The sequence below is a fragment of the Arvicanthis niloticus genome, chromosome 28 (genome assembly GCF_011762505.2).
Source record: "Arvicanthis niloticus isolate mArvNil1 chromosome 28, mArvNil1.pat.X, whole genome shotgun sequence".
Lineage (NCBI taxonomy): Eukaryota > Metazoa > Chordata > Mammalia > Rodentia > Muridae > Arvicanthis > Arvicanthis niloticus.
The window spans coordinates 26734933-26752415 of record NC_133436.1 but is presented as its reverse complement, the minus strand read 5'-3'; the positions used below and the strand labels follow the sequence as shown (position 1 = coordinate 26752415).

Genomic DNA, 17483 nt, shown 5'->3' with positions numbered 1-17483 from the left:
TGCCCTGGGCTGAAACTTTGAGGATGGGATGCCACATATGCAGAGGATGCCCCTGCTGCTGAAATGCCGAAATGTACCACATACGTGTACAATGCCACATATGCAGAGGATGCCCCCGCTGCTGAAATGCCGAAATGTACCGCATACGTGTACAACTCTGGAATATTCAACGTGGCTTCACAGTTGTTTACCTTTCTTTTCCAAAGACTCCAAAGTTGACCTACAGTTTTACACATGAACACCCGAGTGAGAAAAACTAAGTGGCTTACCTAAGGATAGACTCTCAGAGAGAGAAGAATGTGTGAGTTCTGCAGCCTGGAGCTCAGAGAGATCTTTACAGCCCCATCACACCTAGGCTGAGTCCAGGGCCTACCTTGGCCTTAGGACATGGGTTGTTTTTTTTTTTTTTTAAATATTTATTATTATTATTATTATTATTATTATTATTATTATTATTATTATGGTTTTTCGAGACAGGGTTTCTCTGTAGCCCTGGCTGTCCTGGAACTCACTCTGTAGACCAGGCTGGCCTCAAACTCAGAGATCTACCTGCCTCTGCCTCTCAAGTACTGGGATTAAAGGCGTAGCCACCACCGCCCGGCAGGACATGGTTTTTCACTCTCCAAACAAACTATCACTAGGAATCAGCATTGAAGACCATCACAACTGATGGAGCAACTGCCACAGCCTTTTGAGTGCTAGGATTACTTTTTAAAAACTATTTTTGGCCACGGAAGGACTTGAGTCCAGAGTCATCCTACACAGGTGACCAACTGTTGGGTTGTATCTCCAGCTCTGGGTTTTTTGAGACAGGGTTTTGCTATGTGAGCCAGGCTACCTTTTAATTTATAAGCCTTTTGCTTCATTCAACCTCTCAAATGCTGGGATAACAGGGATGCAGACCCATGTCCTGCCTAGAGTTCTTTTTTTTTTTAAATTACTTTTATGTTATTATAGTACAGTGATTGCCTTCCTTTCAGTCTGTCCTCCCACAGTTCCTCATCCTATTCCACTTCCCTCCTGTCTTCAAGAAGATGTTCCTTCTCCTCCCCACCTCCCCATCCACACCCCACTCTGTCAGGCCTCCCTACTCACTGGGGTCTCAAGTCTCTCAAGGATTAGGTGTGTCTTCTCCCACTGAGGCCTCTACTGTATGTGTGTTGGGGGCCTCATATCAGCTAGTGTATGCTGCCTGGTTGGTGGCCCAGTGTCTGTGAGATCTCTGAGGGGTCCAGGTTAGTTGAGACTGCTGGTCTTCCTATGGGGTCAAACTCCTCCTTAGTTTGTCCTATCTATGCAGAAGAAAATGCTGGTTGGTTAACAGAGTGAACAGAAAATCACTTCTGGGATAGAAAGGTAGGAGCTGAATGAATGCCCTTCTAATTCCCACAGGAAAGGAGATTTTACAGGGGGTAGTCTCCCCACCCTCTCTGATGTCAGCATCTTTGGCTATCTGGGTGGAAGGAGGCGATACACTAGTATGCATGCAGTGGGTAGTTCATATAGTTTCATATGCTATCCCAGTGGACAAGGGAGAGAGAGAACAGAAGATACTCATAGCATATGTGTGTGTGCGTGAGTGTGTGTGTGTGTGTGGGGGGGGACACTACCAGATGTCTGTCTCAGCTCAGTAAACTTCAAGGTAGCTTCATCCAGATCTACACTGTTGCCATCTTCCCTTAAGACAATCTCTTTTATGGGTCTTGCCTCTTCCACCTCCTTAGACATCTTACCCCTTGCTGAGGTCCTCAGTCATTAAATTTCTCGTGAATTCCTCATGTTTTTGCAGGAGACAAAGCTCCAGATGAACTCGGTAGAGAAACGAACCCGAGTTGTGAGGGAGCTTGTGCAGAGTGAGAGACGGTATGTGCAGATGCTGGAAATCGTGAGGGATGTATATGCCAGGCCCCTGAGGGCAGCGCTCTCCTCAAATAGAGCCATCCTGAGTGCTGCCAATATCCACATCATTTTTTCTGACACTCTGCACATCTTAAATCTCAACAGGTAAGCCCTAAAGAGGGTTTCTTTAAAAAACAGTACTCCCCCAAATGAAGGGAAGAACACACTTAGTTTGAAAAGCCCCAGTGTGGCCCAGCCATTCTCTATCTTCTTGGGGGGTCCCATTACCTGGAAGAATAGAGAGGCTGCTTTTCGTGTCCCCTGACAGCCACAATCGGTTTCCAGCTTCCAGTGCCATCCATCCCCAGGTTCCAATATGTGAAAGAAAAATAATCCACTCCCTAAGCATTCGGAACTCAATAAACTGCTCACATGAAAGTCCATGGGAAAGAGTCAATAATGCCTAATTGAATGGGCCAGGAACTGTTGGGAGCCAACTTTTAGCAGAAAGTGGCTATCAGGTTTGCAGCCATCTTGAGCCATATACCCTGACATGAGACTTGGATTACAATAGCCTACAACAGCTGAGCACATTCTGATAATCTTGGTTTAGATACCTTGGGTGTGTGAGATTAAAGGTGTGTGACTTAAGAGTGTGACTTAGAGATCAGATTTAGAGACAAGACCTAAGGGCATGATTAAAGGTGTGACTTACAGGCATGGCTTAGAAGTGAGACATATAAAGGCAAGAGCTAGACAGAAGAGAGATCAGAGAGTCAGAGATGAGAGAGAGAATCAGACACTTCGGAGGAGTACAACTAGGAACTAGGAACTCGAGACTTGGGACTTGGACTAGGAAGAGAGACTGAAGAATAAACGGGATTGAATCACACTCTGTCTGGTCTCCATTCTTCGAGTCCATCCTCACTCTCTCTCTTGCTGAACCCCGACACGAGGACCGGAGCAGCAGCTTGGGCCGGGAAACAGTGGCTGCCAAGCGTGGAGTGGAGAGGGCCTCAACATTTTAGGCCGCCCAAAGTTGGGCAGCTCGGGCCTCAACATTTTTGGCGCCCGAACAGGGACTAGTGCGGGTCTCAACAAGGAACAAAAGGATTCAATGGTTACTCTGCTTTTCCACTGTGGGTTTCCTACATCTGTTGAGAGGTTGAGAAAAACAACAGTTTCTACCTATTGTAGTGTGAAGTGAGCCAAGTGCTGGTCATAGTCAATTTCCACAGATCTAGAGAGATAGTTTGTCACCTCCTGGGCCCAGCTCTGACTCAGTGATAAGGCTGATGAAATATCTTTCAGTTTTCATGACCTGGAATAGCTAAACTGGTCACCTTGGATCGGTTGAGTATGCAGGCTATTTGTAAGGTATGGTTCTTGGCCTTGAAGCTTCTAAAGCTGCCATTCTCCTCAGAGGACTGTGAGAATGTCCATGGCCCTGGCTCTGAGGGTGGGACCATCAGAAGTGGTTCTGTTGTGGGAAGCTGGATTCTGACCCAAGGAATTAAGGTAAAAAGTGGGATCCTGGGCAGCCAACCTTGTCCCTCACTTCCCGGCTCCCTGTCAAATCTACACTGCCTTGTGGTAAAGCACTCAACTGGTCAAAATAAAGTCCTACCACAAAAGACTAAGCAGAAAAGCCTACACCAATGAATTACGGCTTAAGTTTGGGAGACTCTCACAAGCTCCTATTTCAAGATGCAATCTTCTCATATCGTAGAGAGTTTCTAGATAACCTAACAGACAGACTACAGGAATGGAGCCCAGCCCACTGTGTGGGAGAAATATTTATCAAGTTTGGAAGCCAGTTGAACATATATACCAATTTCTTCAACAATTATCCAGTCGTTCTGAAAACCATCGAGAAGGTAAGTGGTTGTGTGATTTCCACCTAATCCAGTATAACCCACTGACTGAGGTAAAAGGGAAGGGCCTTCTCAGCTGCTCCTTCTCAGGTTCCCCACTCTGTCCCCCCATACTTCGAGCTTCTGGAGAGCAGGAACCTTGATATAGGGGCTGGTACAGTAGTGAACACACAGTAATACTCAGGAACTGAGCGTTGAGTTACAGCTATCCACTGCCAAATTTCCATGCACCCCATCCAAGTGACATTGACAGTGTCATGTCATGTCACAGTGACAGGACACTGAAAACATAAGTTGAAGCAAGATTGTGAGCTCAGAATTCTCTGCTGCTATAGTGCCAGGGCATACAAGCTCGGCTTGATGGACACCTTGACTATGACTCTTGACCTTGAGGACAAGAATTAGAGGAAAGAGTGTTGTCAGAAACAAACTGGTGGCAAAAGTTTTATAGCTGAGGTAAATACTGATACTTACTTCATTAATAGTGAGTGCATACAGCTATTGAATACATTTATCTATGGTAGCTATTATTATTAGCAACACAAAGAAATCTTAAACTCTTTAATTGTTCACAGGTATAAATGGCCTTGTTTCTGAAATGTTCTTGGAGCTTGAGATAGCAAATCTTTGACTCAGACATTAGCAACCTTGACATCTTTTAGACATATACATACTGAGTAGTAGCAGATAATTTCATGGGTGTATCAATGATGATGACGGAGTACATTTGAAACGGATATTAAATTGAATGGAGAGCCGGGCGGTGGTGGCGCACGCCTTTAATCCCAGCACTTGGGAGGCAGAGGCAGGAGGATTTCTGAGTTCGAGGCCAGCCTGGTCTACAGAGTGAGTTCCAGGACAGCCAGGGCTACACAGATAAACCCTGTCTTGAAAAACCAAAAAAAAAAAAAAAAAGAATGGAATACTTTTGTAATGTTACTCTGGAAAACATGAATGACCAAAGCATTAAAGGTGAATATCAGTGATAGGCAAACTCTTACAGAGGTGACACAGGATTTATTGTAAGGTAGGCACTCTATGGGCTTGGTCTTCTACCCATTTTACTGATGAGAAAGTTAGGTAACCTGACAAAGTCCTTTACTCAATTTATTCTAGTTCTAATCCAACCCCATCTTAATTATAATCTTTTACTACCCCTCTCCATTGATTAAGTCAATGGATATGGTTAGATCTGTGGTATAATTAAAATACTAGAGTTAATATATTAGAACACATGAATAGTATTGATATTTAGATTAGATAGAGATGTTGCCTTCTTGCTTTGACAACTCTGTAGATTGCCCCTTGCTGGTGGTGGAACACAAGGCTTTATGACTGTGTCACAGAGCAAAGTTTGACAAAGTAATTCTCATCTTTAGTGCAGAGAAATGACACCCGCGTTTAGAGCGTTCTTGAAGAGGCATGATAAAACCATTGTTACCAAAATGTTGAGGTGAGTTTCCAGGGAGATCACAGCTGGGCACTCAAGGACCTACAGGTAGCAATCAGGGTACCTTTCCCTCTGCCCTGTACAGTCTGCCGGAGCTGCTTCTGTACCCATCCCGGAGATTTGAAGAATATATTCACCTTCTCTACGCTCTGAGACTCCATACTCCTGCAGGACACATGGACCGTGGAAACCTGACCTCTGCAATTGATCAAATCAAAAAATATAAAGGCTACATAGATCAGGTGGGTTGGTGGTCTCACTGGAAGACCCTGAGATGCCCTCTTTGCTGTGGCACTCTACTTGAATCTTTTACCGTTTTAAAGATAAATCTATAGTCCTGCTTCACAGTTTTGAACACGAAGAGTATCTATTCCATTGCCAAACAATGTGAAGCAATGTTTTCAGATAACTATACAGTCACGGGACTGACCCCTCCCACCCAGTCTTAGACAGGTTTTTATGTGTCCCAGATTAACTTGAACTTGATATATAGCCAAGGACCTCCTTGAATTTCTGATCCTCTTGTCTCCCTCATTTCTGGAGTGCTGGGATTACAGATATTCACCAGTATTCCTGGGTAATGTGGTGCTTAGATTTGAACCCAGGGTTTTTGTGTATATTAGGCACACATTCTGTCAACTGAGTCACATCCCCAGCATGACCTTCTCTAGTATGAAAGTATAAAATTTGGATTTGTATCCAAAAGAAAAAAAAAGTAAACTCTTTTACTTTCAAGTTCCCTTTTTCCCCCTTTAAAAAAAAGATATCAAGGTGCTTTCCCGACTCAGTAAGTGCAGCACTCGTAATCATCCCCTGTGCAGGCACTGGGCTGAATATTAACTGCACATCACACCCTAAAAATGCTTTTTTTCTCAACAGCCTTGTAGTTTGCCTTTATTAAAACACTGGTCTAGAACATTGATATTGCTAGTAAAGTGCCAAGTCCTTTACCAGGTGCCACAAAATATTAATACAGATGTTACGATCTTTGCGTCATATAACTTTGTTTTCCAGATAAAGGAAAACTTCAAAATGAGAGAGCAGCTGTCCAATATACAAACACTCATCTGGGGCTGTCCGGTATGTGCTCTGATGTTCTTGCTGCATCTCGTAATCATGAGTATAACCTTGTCACTAGTGAAAAGAGATATACAGATTCCTAGGCAGCTAAATTTTGTGGGACACCCATTACTGCAAAGAACTGCAGGCTTTCTTGTAATGCATCCCTGCTGTCTGCATTATTAGAAAATGTCCCAGGCTAGGCCCTAGCCCATGGCCAGGATTTTCCGAGGTTGTAGCTACTTCTTTGTTGTCATGACACCTTTTGAGTTGGGCATCCAGTTATGCATTCTATGTGATCTCTGTATGATGTATAAAGTCCTTGGTGCAAGATTCAGCACATGATACTGTCCACAATGCTTAGAAACCCTCTCTCCCTTCTGTATACTCATCTGATTGTTTTTATCTTTCTGACTCCCCTATTTCCTAAGGCTCTTCACCTATGTATCTCCCCTCCATTCTTTCATAATGTCTCCTCTTGCTATCCGTTCTTTGAAAAAATGCTATCTTCTATGACATTGCCTTCCTTTCCCACCTCACTGGGTGAGTAATATTAAACCTTGAAAAGTTTGGTCAGGAGTCTGTGGAGATGGCTCAGTGTGTAAGAGCTCTTGCTCCAAAAGTGTGAGAACCTGAGTTCAAGTCTCCAGGACTCACATAAAAAGCCAGGTATGGCCACAGGCAGACACCTTGAACTCCGGTGCTCAGTGCTGTGAGGGATTCTAAGAATCTAAGGTAATTGCTGGGAGTAGCTGGCAGCGAGCCCGGCTCTAGGTCTACTGTGTCTACCAAAAAGACCTTGTCTGAAGGGAATAATGCAGAGTGATAGAACAAGACACCTGTTGTCCTTCTTTGGCCTTTGTGTTTTACACACACACACACACACACACACATTTTATGAAGTCAATCATGATCCGTTCTGTAATGTTTTCCTGGTTTCCATGTAGGAGCTGTTTTTTCCTTGGCGTTCCCTAGCTCCATAGACGGCTTTGTCATGTGGCCTTACACCCGTCCATTTACAGACTGTGAGCCCCACTATGTCTGAGCTTTGACTTGCTTTCTGGTGTCTGACATTCAGCAGAAGCTTTGTATAGATGATGAATGAAAGTGTTAACTAATTGGAGATACGTTTATTTTGTTCAATGGGGAATTTTGTCATGATTTCTATCTTCATGTCTTGGTAAGGAAAGAGAAGTGTGGATTGTTAGACTGCAAAAGTATGGTTCTTAGAACATACTCACAGAGCTCATTTCTGCATCTCTGCATACTCAGAAGCCATCCCCATGGCCACAGCAATGCAGGGGCCTTCTTAGCCTTACTAATTCTTTTGTTTCCTTTTCTCTCTTTTTAAACTATTTATTTATTTTAAGAGCATGTAGTTCTGGGTGAGAGTGTTGGATGCCCTGTGTCTGTAGTTACAGACAGTTGTGAGCTGTCATGTGAATACTGGGAATTGAATCTGGGTCCTCTGGAAGAGCAGCCAGTTCTAACCACTGAGCCATCTCTCCAGCCCACTTCTTTGTCTTTTCGTGACAGCTCCTTTGACTGTTTTCCTAGTTTTGTTTTTGACACTAGGAAAGTATATGCAAACAAATTTCAATAGCTTTAAAAAAAAAACTGGACAGCCTCAAGAATTGTTTTTCATTATCAATTTGCTTTGCTAAAGATTGTATTATAAACTAAGAAAAGGTTGACTTTTCTACAACTGCGCTAAGTTTAGTTAACATCTCTATGCTCTGGGATGGAGGATAGTTCTGCACTAGTAGCATTTCAAATCCTCTTTTTTATTTTATAGACTTTATCAGAAGCAAACAGATACCTCATTTGGACCCAAGATGTGGTTCAACTTCACTGCTGTGACGAGAAAATAGATTTCTCTTTAAGGTGAGCGGCTGTTATCCACACCGAAGCTGTGAGCACCCCGAAGGCAGCCAGTGAACTACCTTGCTCATCGCTCACCCTTGAGGTTTAGCACCATGTTTGACTTTGTGTGTAGTCAAGAGAACCCTTGTACTGAATCATAGATATATGTGTTTGCCTCTAGGTCAGTGGTCTCAACCTATAGACCTCAACCCCTATAGGGGTCACATAACAGATATTTACATTATGATGCAAAATTAGTTTTGAAGTAGCCATGAAATACTTTTATGGTTGGGGGTCACCACAACATGAGGAACTGTACCAAACGGTGAAAGCCTTAGGAAAACTGAGAACTATTACCCTAGATGATGTACAGCACTTTTATCGTCTTGCTTGGATTCCAGATTCCTGGGTGGAATGAGAGAAACAGTGTCTGCCAAGACCATAAACTTCCTAGCAGACTTTCTCAAGGGTTGATCAGTTTCCTAATGAGATCAAATCCAAGTATTGTGGGAGCTCACACCAATATTCTGCCCAAAGCAAGAAGATTCTTTTATTATCCTTAAGTAACTGTTCAAGTTAGCACTGAAAATGACTTTCCCACATCTATTTTGCATAATGCTGAGATGGGTAAGAACAGATAGAAAGATGCCAAGGACCACAAATTAGTCTTCCTGTTACTTTTGTTGTTGTTGTTGTTTTGTTTTTTTGAGACAGGGTTTCTCTGTATAGCCCAGGTTGTCCTGGAACTCACTCTGTAGACCAGGCTTGCCTCAAACTCAGAAATCCTCCTGCCTCTGCCTCTGCCTCCCAAGTGCTGGGATTAAAGGCGTGCACCACCACTGCCCGGTTCCTGTTGCTTTTTAAGAGCAAGAATGGACAAGTTTTTCTAAAAGGGTTCAAAAAGCAAAATATTAGAATTGGCGGGCCAAACTAGGTCTGTGGCCATGACCTTTCCTATTGTAGCAATGCCACTCTACTCATAAACAGTACTAATATAGAAAGGAACAGCTGTGGCTGCCAGTAAAACTTTAGTTACAAAACAAGTGATGCACCATAGTGAGGTACTGAGGTAGATGGGTCACCCCTCACCTCTGCACCCATCTCGGTAGCCCTTGAATCAACATCAAAGGCCATGAGAAGACCTGAGTTTAATCCCCAGAGCTGACAGTGCAAGGAGAAATCCTTGAGTTTTCCTTTGACCTCCGGCATGCTGTGGGCACGCCCCTCCCTTCAAAGAAGCAAATCAGTGTAAACAGAAAGTCAAATCCCTGCAGCAGAGAGGACTTAGCACTTTGGGGTTTTGTTGCACTGCTTTTGGTCTGTAGCAATGGATAAATGCTTCAGTGGAGGAAAGAAGCTGCTAGCTGATCCAGGCTGGGATTATTCAGTCTTTATATATTGCTTCTTGAACGGTCTTTATTTCTTTATGTAACTACTGGCAGTGTGTCCCCTTAATTTTGGCTTGAGAAGAAAGCTTGACTGGCAATGGAATTTTAAGTTGCTGAGTGTTTGTTTCTTTTAATATTTTCACTCCATTCTCTTTTTTGCTGGGTTGGTTTTGAAGAGAAGTCCAGTGCAGTTTTAGGTTTTTGTTGTTCTTTGGAGTCAAGTTTGACTTTGAGTTTCTAATAGAATGCGTTATGCCTAAATTAGACTTGCTCTGCTTTTGGAGCTTTCTGGACCTGTAGTTTGCTGTCAACAGTTCTGAAAAAAATTCTTCAACCATTAAAAAAAAATGTATTATATGTATGTGTCTCTGTGGTGCATCTGCAGGTGAGTTTAGAGTATTCGCAGGCCAGAAAAGAGTATTGGATGCCCTGGAGCAGGAATCATAGGCCATGTTGAGCCATGATGTTGGTACTGGGAATTGAACTCAGGTCCTCTGTAAGAACAGCCAACAACCACTAAGCCATCTCACCAGCTTCTTAATAATTTTACGTTGAGTATTTTTTCTGTTCTTTTCTCTATTCCTTATCTGGTATTCCTATGACATGTATGTTTTATTTGGTTTTTCAATTGCCCTTATGGTTTTAGATACTCTTTTCTCTGCAACCTCAGTCTGTTCCTGTTTCTTAGCTGTCTTGGTTAGGGTTTCTATTGCTGTAACAAAACATTATGACCAAAAAGCAAGTTAGGAAGGAAAGGGTTTATTTGGCTTACATTTCACAGTACTGTTCATCATTGGATGAAGTCAGGAAGCAACTCACACAGGGCAGGAGCCTGGAGGCAGGAACTGATGCAAAGCCATGGAGGAGTGCTGCTCACTGGCTTGCTCCCCATGGCTTGCTTAGCCTTCTTTCTTATAGAGACCGGGACCATCAGCCCAGGGATGGCACCACCCACAATGGGCTGAGCCCTCCCCATTGATGACTAATTGAGAAAATGCCTGACAGCTGGATCTCATGGAGGTGTTTCTTCAATTGAGCCTCCTTCCTCTTGACTGTAGCTTGTGCCAAGTTGGTACACAAAACCAGCTAGTACATCAATTTAAGACTTTTCCACTCACACACCTTCAAACTTACAACTCCTAACTCTGCTATGGTCTCCCCATAAGCCCACCAGTGTGATTCTTCATTACAATTTTATTTTTACCATTTCTTTTCACTTTTTAAGAGTCTCTGTTACTCTATTTCTATTACCCCATTTTCTCCTGTTTGTCCATTTTTTTCCTATTAGATTTCCTGACATATTAATCACAGTTAAATTCCTAATTTGAATGTTCCAAAATTTCTGCCAAATTTGGTTCGATGCTTGCACTCTCTCCATTCTGCCTTTTGCCTCTCAGCAAGCCTCAAAACATAATGAAAAGTAAACAAACAAACAAATAAAACCAAAGCAAAACAGCAAACAGAAACAGTAATGATACAGCTTTTTTGGTGTGAGGTTTCATGCTCCTCTACTTAGGCTGTGCTTACTCTTTCCTTTAGTGAAAGGCTAACATTCCTGATGTCCTTGTTTGACACCATGTCTAGCCTTATAAGACTCCCCAAACAAACAAGCAAACAAACACAAAACAAACAACAACAACCAGCCAGCAGGGAGGCGGTGGCACAAGCCTTTAATTTCAGCACTCAGGAGCAGAGGCAGGCATTCCAAGTTTTTCACATGTTCTTCACATTACTAGAACTTAGACTTAATTTAGTATTTGAATAAGAGATGAGAATACATAAGGGTTTGAAGATAAAACTAAATTATTATTATTTTTCTGAGACACAAAGTGTCTTAGGGTTTTACTGCTGTGAACAGAAACCACGACCAAAGCAACTCTTATAAGGACAACATTTAATTGGGGCTGGCTTACAGGTTCAAAGTTCAGTCCATTTTCATCAAGGTGGGAGCATGGCAGTGTCCAGGCAGACAGTAGGGTTAGAGGAGCTGAGTTCCACCTCTTGTTCTGAAGACAGCTAGAAGACTGGCTTCCTGGCAGCTAGGATGAGGGTATTAAAGCCCATGCCCAGAGTGACACACCTACTCCAACAAGGCCACACCTCCTAATAGTGCCACTTCCTAGGCCAAGCATATACAAACCATCACACAGAGTTACACTGTGTAGCTCTGCCTGTCCTGAAACTCACTATGTAAACCAGGCAAACTCACAGAAATCCACTTACCTATGCCTCCCGAGTACTGGGATTAAAAACATATTTTGAAAGCTATCATACCATACTTACCCTGCAACCCTGCCATTTTAAAGTAAATTAAACCCAGGAAATGTCATTCTCATTTCTATCAAACATTTTTGCTTACAGCATATCTGCCCTGCTTATATTTATGCAGTGCTATAAGACCTCATGGCTTACTTGATAAATCCAACTACGACCACTTGGTGAGCTGGCAGGAAAAAGTGGAGGGTTGTCTGAAGCCAGGCTGTTGTGTACAGGTCATCTCTGTACTGGGAAGGCTGAGGCAGGAAGGCTAGGGTCACCCTGGGCTATAAAGCCAGACCTCATCTTAAACACACAAAACAAACCATAAAAGGAACTTACTGTCATGGAACTAGTAGGTTCTGTCTGGAATCTACAAAACCTCAGTGTGCAGCAACATGGCAGCAGGAACTGAGCAAGTTAGCGTTGTCCCAGGATGAGGAAAGGTTTGTATTCTCAATGAAACAGTATTTTCTCGGACAGAGATGAAGTTATGGTCATTTTAAGAACCAGGAAATTTGGTAGCCTTTGTTCTACTGTGAACATAGAATAAATACAATTTTGGCTATATTGGGCTTAGTTTTGAGATTGGGAGTCAGTGTATAACCCTGGTTAGCCTGGAACTCCCTAGGTAGACCATGATGCCTGGAACTATGAACTATCTGCCTTTGTCTCCCAAGTGCTGGGATTAAAGGTATGAACCACCACCATGAGCTATGTTAAGTTTTTGTTATATACCTTAAAACTTTTGCATTATTTTCTCAGAAGTACCAGTTTTTGTGCTATTTTTTTTTTTGGTATTATTTATTTATCTATTTATTTACCAGAGGAAAAACTCACATGCCAGGCTGGCCTCAAATTTCTCACCGACGCTGAGACTGCCTTAAACTCCTGATCTTCCTGCCTCTACCTCCTAAATGCTGAGATTTACAGGTATGAATCACACACCTGGCTAAGTTCGTTAATTTTTAAGCTCATTTTTTCTTTGTGATCTTGTGAACAGTTCAAAAGCAGAGCTCTGTAGTATTGGCAGATGGAAGTTGACCTTGACCAATAAAAGATGCTACTCAATTCCCAGACCTCAAGGAAGGCTCTACCCTACTAAAAAGGATACTTTCCCCTTGGCCTTCCCCCAAAAGTCACTGTCATTTAAGAGAATAACTATGCACGGGGGTGAGGGTGGGGGTGGGGGTAGGATCTAATAAGCCTTCTCAGGGGTACTGGCATCTGGTTAGGAACTGACTCTTACTCTAGGACTGTAAAGTCCTTGGATAGAGCTCTTAGTGCTTGTGGAGACTGGACTTGAGTCTGCTCACAGGAGACCAGACGGCCTGCAGCTGCCTGTTTATTCCAAAGCGTGGATCCAGGATTGTTGAGTTTTATGTGTTCACAGAACATGCTTCCCTGTTTGTTGGGCTAGCTAATGCAGCAAGCAACAGCGAGAAGGTCCTTCTGAACCAGTTATGAACTTACAATATAGCAGCTTTGCCCTGTTTTGCTGAGTTATTATTCGCATGCAAACAAAACCTACCACATACTACTAGGGGAAAAACCCCCTCTCTTTAGAGTTGGTTCTCAGTGGAGTACAGACCTTTCACTGTCACTATTGTGTATATTCTTTTAGGGAAAAGATGAACATTCACTACTGAAGCAAGCAAGTTTTAATGGCATTGTGTCATAGTACCCTGTAAGCTTATTTCCTGTTATGAAACAATTATTATTTATTTCACATCTTAAGATGTAAAAATTTTAAACGTTTTTTCTAAACTTAAATACAAAAAAAAAAATTAATTGTTCTCTATCAGTTATGTGGCAAAACCTTTCCCACCCTCTGGGAAACATAGTAGAACTCTTTAACCAGGGAAAGTGGCCTTTTCCCACAACCAGTTGATCATCACCCTTTCTGGCTTCCTTTTCCCTTCCTTCCCAGTTCTGCTTCATCATTCTCAGAGTAATCCACCAACTTTTCTAAAGCAAGCAAGCTTTCTTTCTTTCTTTCTTTCTTTTTCTTTCTTTCTTTCCCTCCCTCCCTCCCTCCCTCCCTTCCTTACTTCCTTCCACAAAGTGTAAGTAAATATGAAGCAACCCACTCACATCAGCATACATCATAACCAGAGACAAGGGAACGCTTACATGCAGGAGCTGACTCTTCTGGTTGATGACACTATGTTTCTATTTACCTGCATGCCCTAAGCAAAAGCCTAAGAAACAACGTTTGGAGTCCTATGCACACCAAATTTTGCTCTTCACCTAGAGCCAACCATTTTTTTTTAGCAACTTCAATGAAAACAAAGAACTATTAACTTTTCGTGTGGATAAAGCTATCAGGCCACCTCCCTTCCAATTTCTCTCACATGGAATTAGAAATTCATTTCCAACTGGTCAATACTTCCTTCCCCAGGTCTCTACGCCTCCAGCCAGACCAGGATTTCCCAACCTGTTGCCCTTAGGTGAAACAAAGCAAAACTGTACTGTTCTCTGGTCTCCCAAATATATCTAGCACAAAACACCAAGCCTAACAAGTTATAAAAATACAGTTGTTAAAAATGCATTTAATAAAAGGAACATTCAATCTTCAAAAAAAGTTGGATTTATTCTTTTATGTATGTGTTGCCTGTATTATGCATACCATGTGTGTGCTTGGTGCCCAAAGAGGTCAGAAGGCATTGGGTCCCTTAGGATTGAAGTTACAATGGGTGTTAACCACCAGTTGGGTGCTTGGAATCGAACCCTGGTCCTCTGCTACAGCAATAAGGGCTCTTAACCTGAGCCACCTTTCTAGCCCTCAATGTTCATGTTTTACACATTATTGAATACTTGTCTAGTGGATAAGATCAAATAACTTTATCAGATACCTTGATGGGCTATATCATTGGTCTGAGAGATACAAGATCACTTTACTAAGGATTCCATAAACTACACAAATGGTCTATAGTGGAATGGGGCCTTGATCATAGGCATATCAATGTAAAGATGGTTAACTGTTTGACAAGGTGCATATCCATGAAAACAGCTCACCACTCCACTCTAACAGGCTCTACGAACAGACCCAAGATCTCAGCCTCTTCCTCTTCAATGACGTACTCCTTGTCACCAGTCGGAGCACATCTCATACTCCATTTGAAAAGACTTTTAAAACAACCTACCAGTTCACCGCATCAGTGGCCCTTTCCAGGATGTTCATAGAAGACATTCCAGACTCCAAATGTATGTATTTTCTTTCATGAGAAAAGCTATCTCATACCAAACTCCTTAACTATAAAAATATCTAAGTAGGGGAAAGGCCAGAACAATTTGCCAGTTTGTAAATAATTATCAATACTAGGATTTCATTAACTTGCCTCTGAAGAACAGAAAAGCAGCCTTTAGTCAGAGGTAGGCAAGGGTCATGTCATCCTGAGGGGTTCCATCAGACTATCTGAAGATGCTACAAGCTTAAGACACTATTTTAGGTATCTATTTGTCCGTCCGTCCGTCCATCCATCCACCCATATTACTAGCAGTATTGGAGATTGATTTATAGCCCCATACACACTGAGCTACAGTCCCAGGCCTTTTATGTATCATTTTTCTATTCTACTAGGATTAGTTATTCCAGACTTGATTGTCCTTTTCTTCTTTAAATTGGCATTTAGTTCCTCTATAAAAGAGCCAGCATTTGAAAAGTGTTTAGTAACTAAACATCCATTTACAACGTCAATAAAATTATGTTTAACTCAGCCAGGTGGTGGTGGCGCGCGCCTTTAAAACCAGCACTTGGGAGGCAGAGGCAGGCAGATTTCTGAGTTTGAGGCCAGCCTGGTCTACAGAGTGAGTTCCAGGACAGCCAGGGCTACACAGAGAAACCCTATCTCGAAAAAACCAGAAAAAAAAAAAAATGTTTGGCTTTGGCTTTTCTTGTTTTCTCTCCCACTGCAACCATTAGCCGTGTTTACAAGGGCATTCAGCTAAGACCACAGTTGGCTGGGTCATTCATACCAAGGTGACCCGGGTCAAGTGCCCAGCCTCTCTACAGCCACCAACAAGATTTTTATTGATTCCAGTTCTTTCTAGAGGGACTGAAACAAGGAACTAAGGGGCTTCACATTATCTATCATCTGCCTTTAAAATAAATGACAAATAATTAAAAAGGTTTTTTTTTGTTTAAGGACAAGCTTCAAATGATGATTACATTTGTCATTATGTTAAGTAGGAAGCCAAATAATATTAAATGATACATAGTCAAATGGTAACACGCGTACAGGATGATGTACAGGTAAAGGCCACAGTGAAGTTGTGTAGTTATTTTCAGGTGGAGCTCTGCTTTATGATACCATGTTAATGCACTCCGAGATAAGATGCTAGATACTAAAGACATCATTTTCTAAATCAAAGTGTGAAGCTAAATCAATCCTTTAAAAACAAACAAAAGAAAACAAGCCTCTAGACTATATTTATACTCATTTTGAATTTTTGATGGGAGGTTTTTAAAAAATTCCAAGATTAGCTAGTTAAATTTGAATTTAAAAAATTTTGATTGTCTGAAGATTCAACATTAGTGTAGCTCCAGTGGAATACTGGTATACTTTTAACAGAAGAAAAAAAATAATCTATGTCAAATGTTTTCACAGATATCAAGAACGCATTTATTCTTCGAGGTTCAGGACGGGACTGGATCTGTGCTACTGAGGTGTCGGACGATAAATTCCTTTGGTTGTCAGTGCTCCGACATGCGATCAGAAGCAGTATGAAGTAAGAAGACTAGATTCAAAAACGACAAGAGGCTCCTTGGAAAGTCAGATAATGTATTTACATTTTCTGCTTCAGAGCATCCAGTAAGAAGCATAGAGATGCTCACAGATGGTGAGGAGATGCAGGAGTTAGGATGGCCTGTTAGGCCCTTCTGACTTTGGTTTTTTTTTTTTTTTTTTTTTTTTTGAGTCAGGGTTTCTCTGTGTATCTCTGGCTCTCCTGGAACTCACTCTGTAGACCAGGCTGGCCTCGAACTCAGAAATCTGCCTGCCTCTGCCTCCCAAGTGCTGGGATTAACGTTGTGCGCCACCACTGCCTGGCCCTTCCGACTTTTATAATGTATGATTAATCAATGTAGAAAATCAATATATAAAAACAATGAGTCTAAAATTTTGAACCACAGCTTTTGGTAACTACTGATCATGGGCATTATTTAAGACAATTTGACATGATTAGTAACAAGGAAAAACATACTGTCTAGGTTTTTAACAAATGAGTAATAACCATAATAAAGTGTTTCTTTTATGAACATTGTAGAAAAATACTTGAATTTGCGATGCACTGATCAGCACTTTCAGGAAACAATTACTGGTTTTAAGGCTATGTCTATAAACTTATGGCAGTTTTCTCAAGCACTCGTCAGATAGATCCTTAATGTTAATGTACTCCTTAAGAAGCATTAGAATATGCCTTGTCAAACTGTTAAAAAGCTTTCTGAATTTTGTTTTCTATAATTCTTAAGTACTTTTTGCTTTAAGACAAAATTCTTAGGTTTTCTAAATAACCTTAAAAAAATTTTTTTTAACACCACTAAATTAAAAGGCCAGTGGCAGAAGAATCAAACTTTTTAACATAAAAAATTAATAAATGGGACTGGAGATAGAAACCATGTGTTAGAGCACTGACTGTTCTTAACCAACAAGGACCCAGATTCAATTCCAAAAACCCACATGACAGATTACAACCTGGAAGCCCAGTTCCAGGAGAACTGGTACTCTCTTTTCGATAATGTAGTACGCAGAG

The 17483-nt window shown here is 41.8% G+C and overlaps 1 protein-coding gene across 5 annotated transcripts in view; it reads left to right on the top strand.

Moving 5' to 3' along the window:
• The window catches only part of Ect2l (epithelial cell transforming 2 like), a 106335-nt gene that overhangs the window by 85849 nt on the left and 3003 nt on the right, over positions 1–17483 (top strand). For 3 of the 5 annotated variants that reach the window (XM_076926924.1, XM_076926923.1, XM_076926926.1), the window contains 8 exons: positions 1790–2004; positions 3569–3716; positions 5093–5166; positions 5249–5405; positions 6178–6243; positions 8018–8106; positions 14764–14936; positions 16340–16985. In XM_076926924.1, the coding sequence (XP_076783039.1) occupies positions 1790–2004; positions 3569–3716; positions 5093–5166; positions 5249–5405; positions 6178–6243; positions 8018–8106; positions 14764–14936; positions 16340–16464 (1047 nt within the window). In that variant the 3' untranslated portion in view covers positions 16465–16985. Of the gene's footprint in view, positions 1–1789; positions 2005–3568; positions 3717–5092; positions 5167–5248; positions 5406–6177; positions 6244–8017; positions 8107–14763; positions 14937–16339; positions 16986–17483 lie in introns of those variants that run through there. The other 2 variants (XR_013108029.1, XM_076926925.1) reach the window with 2 other exon arrangements.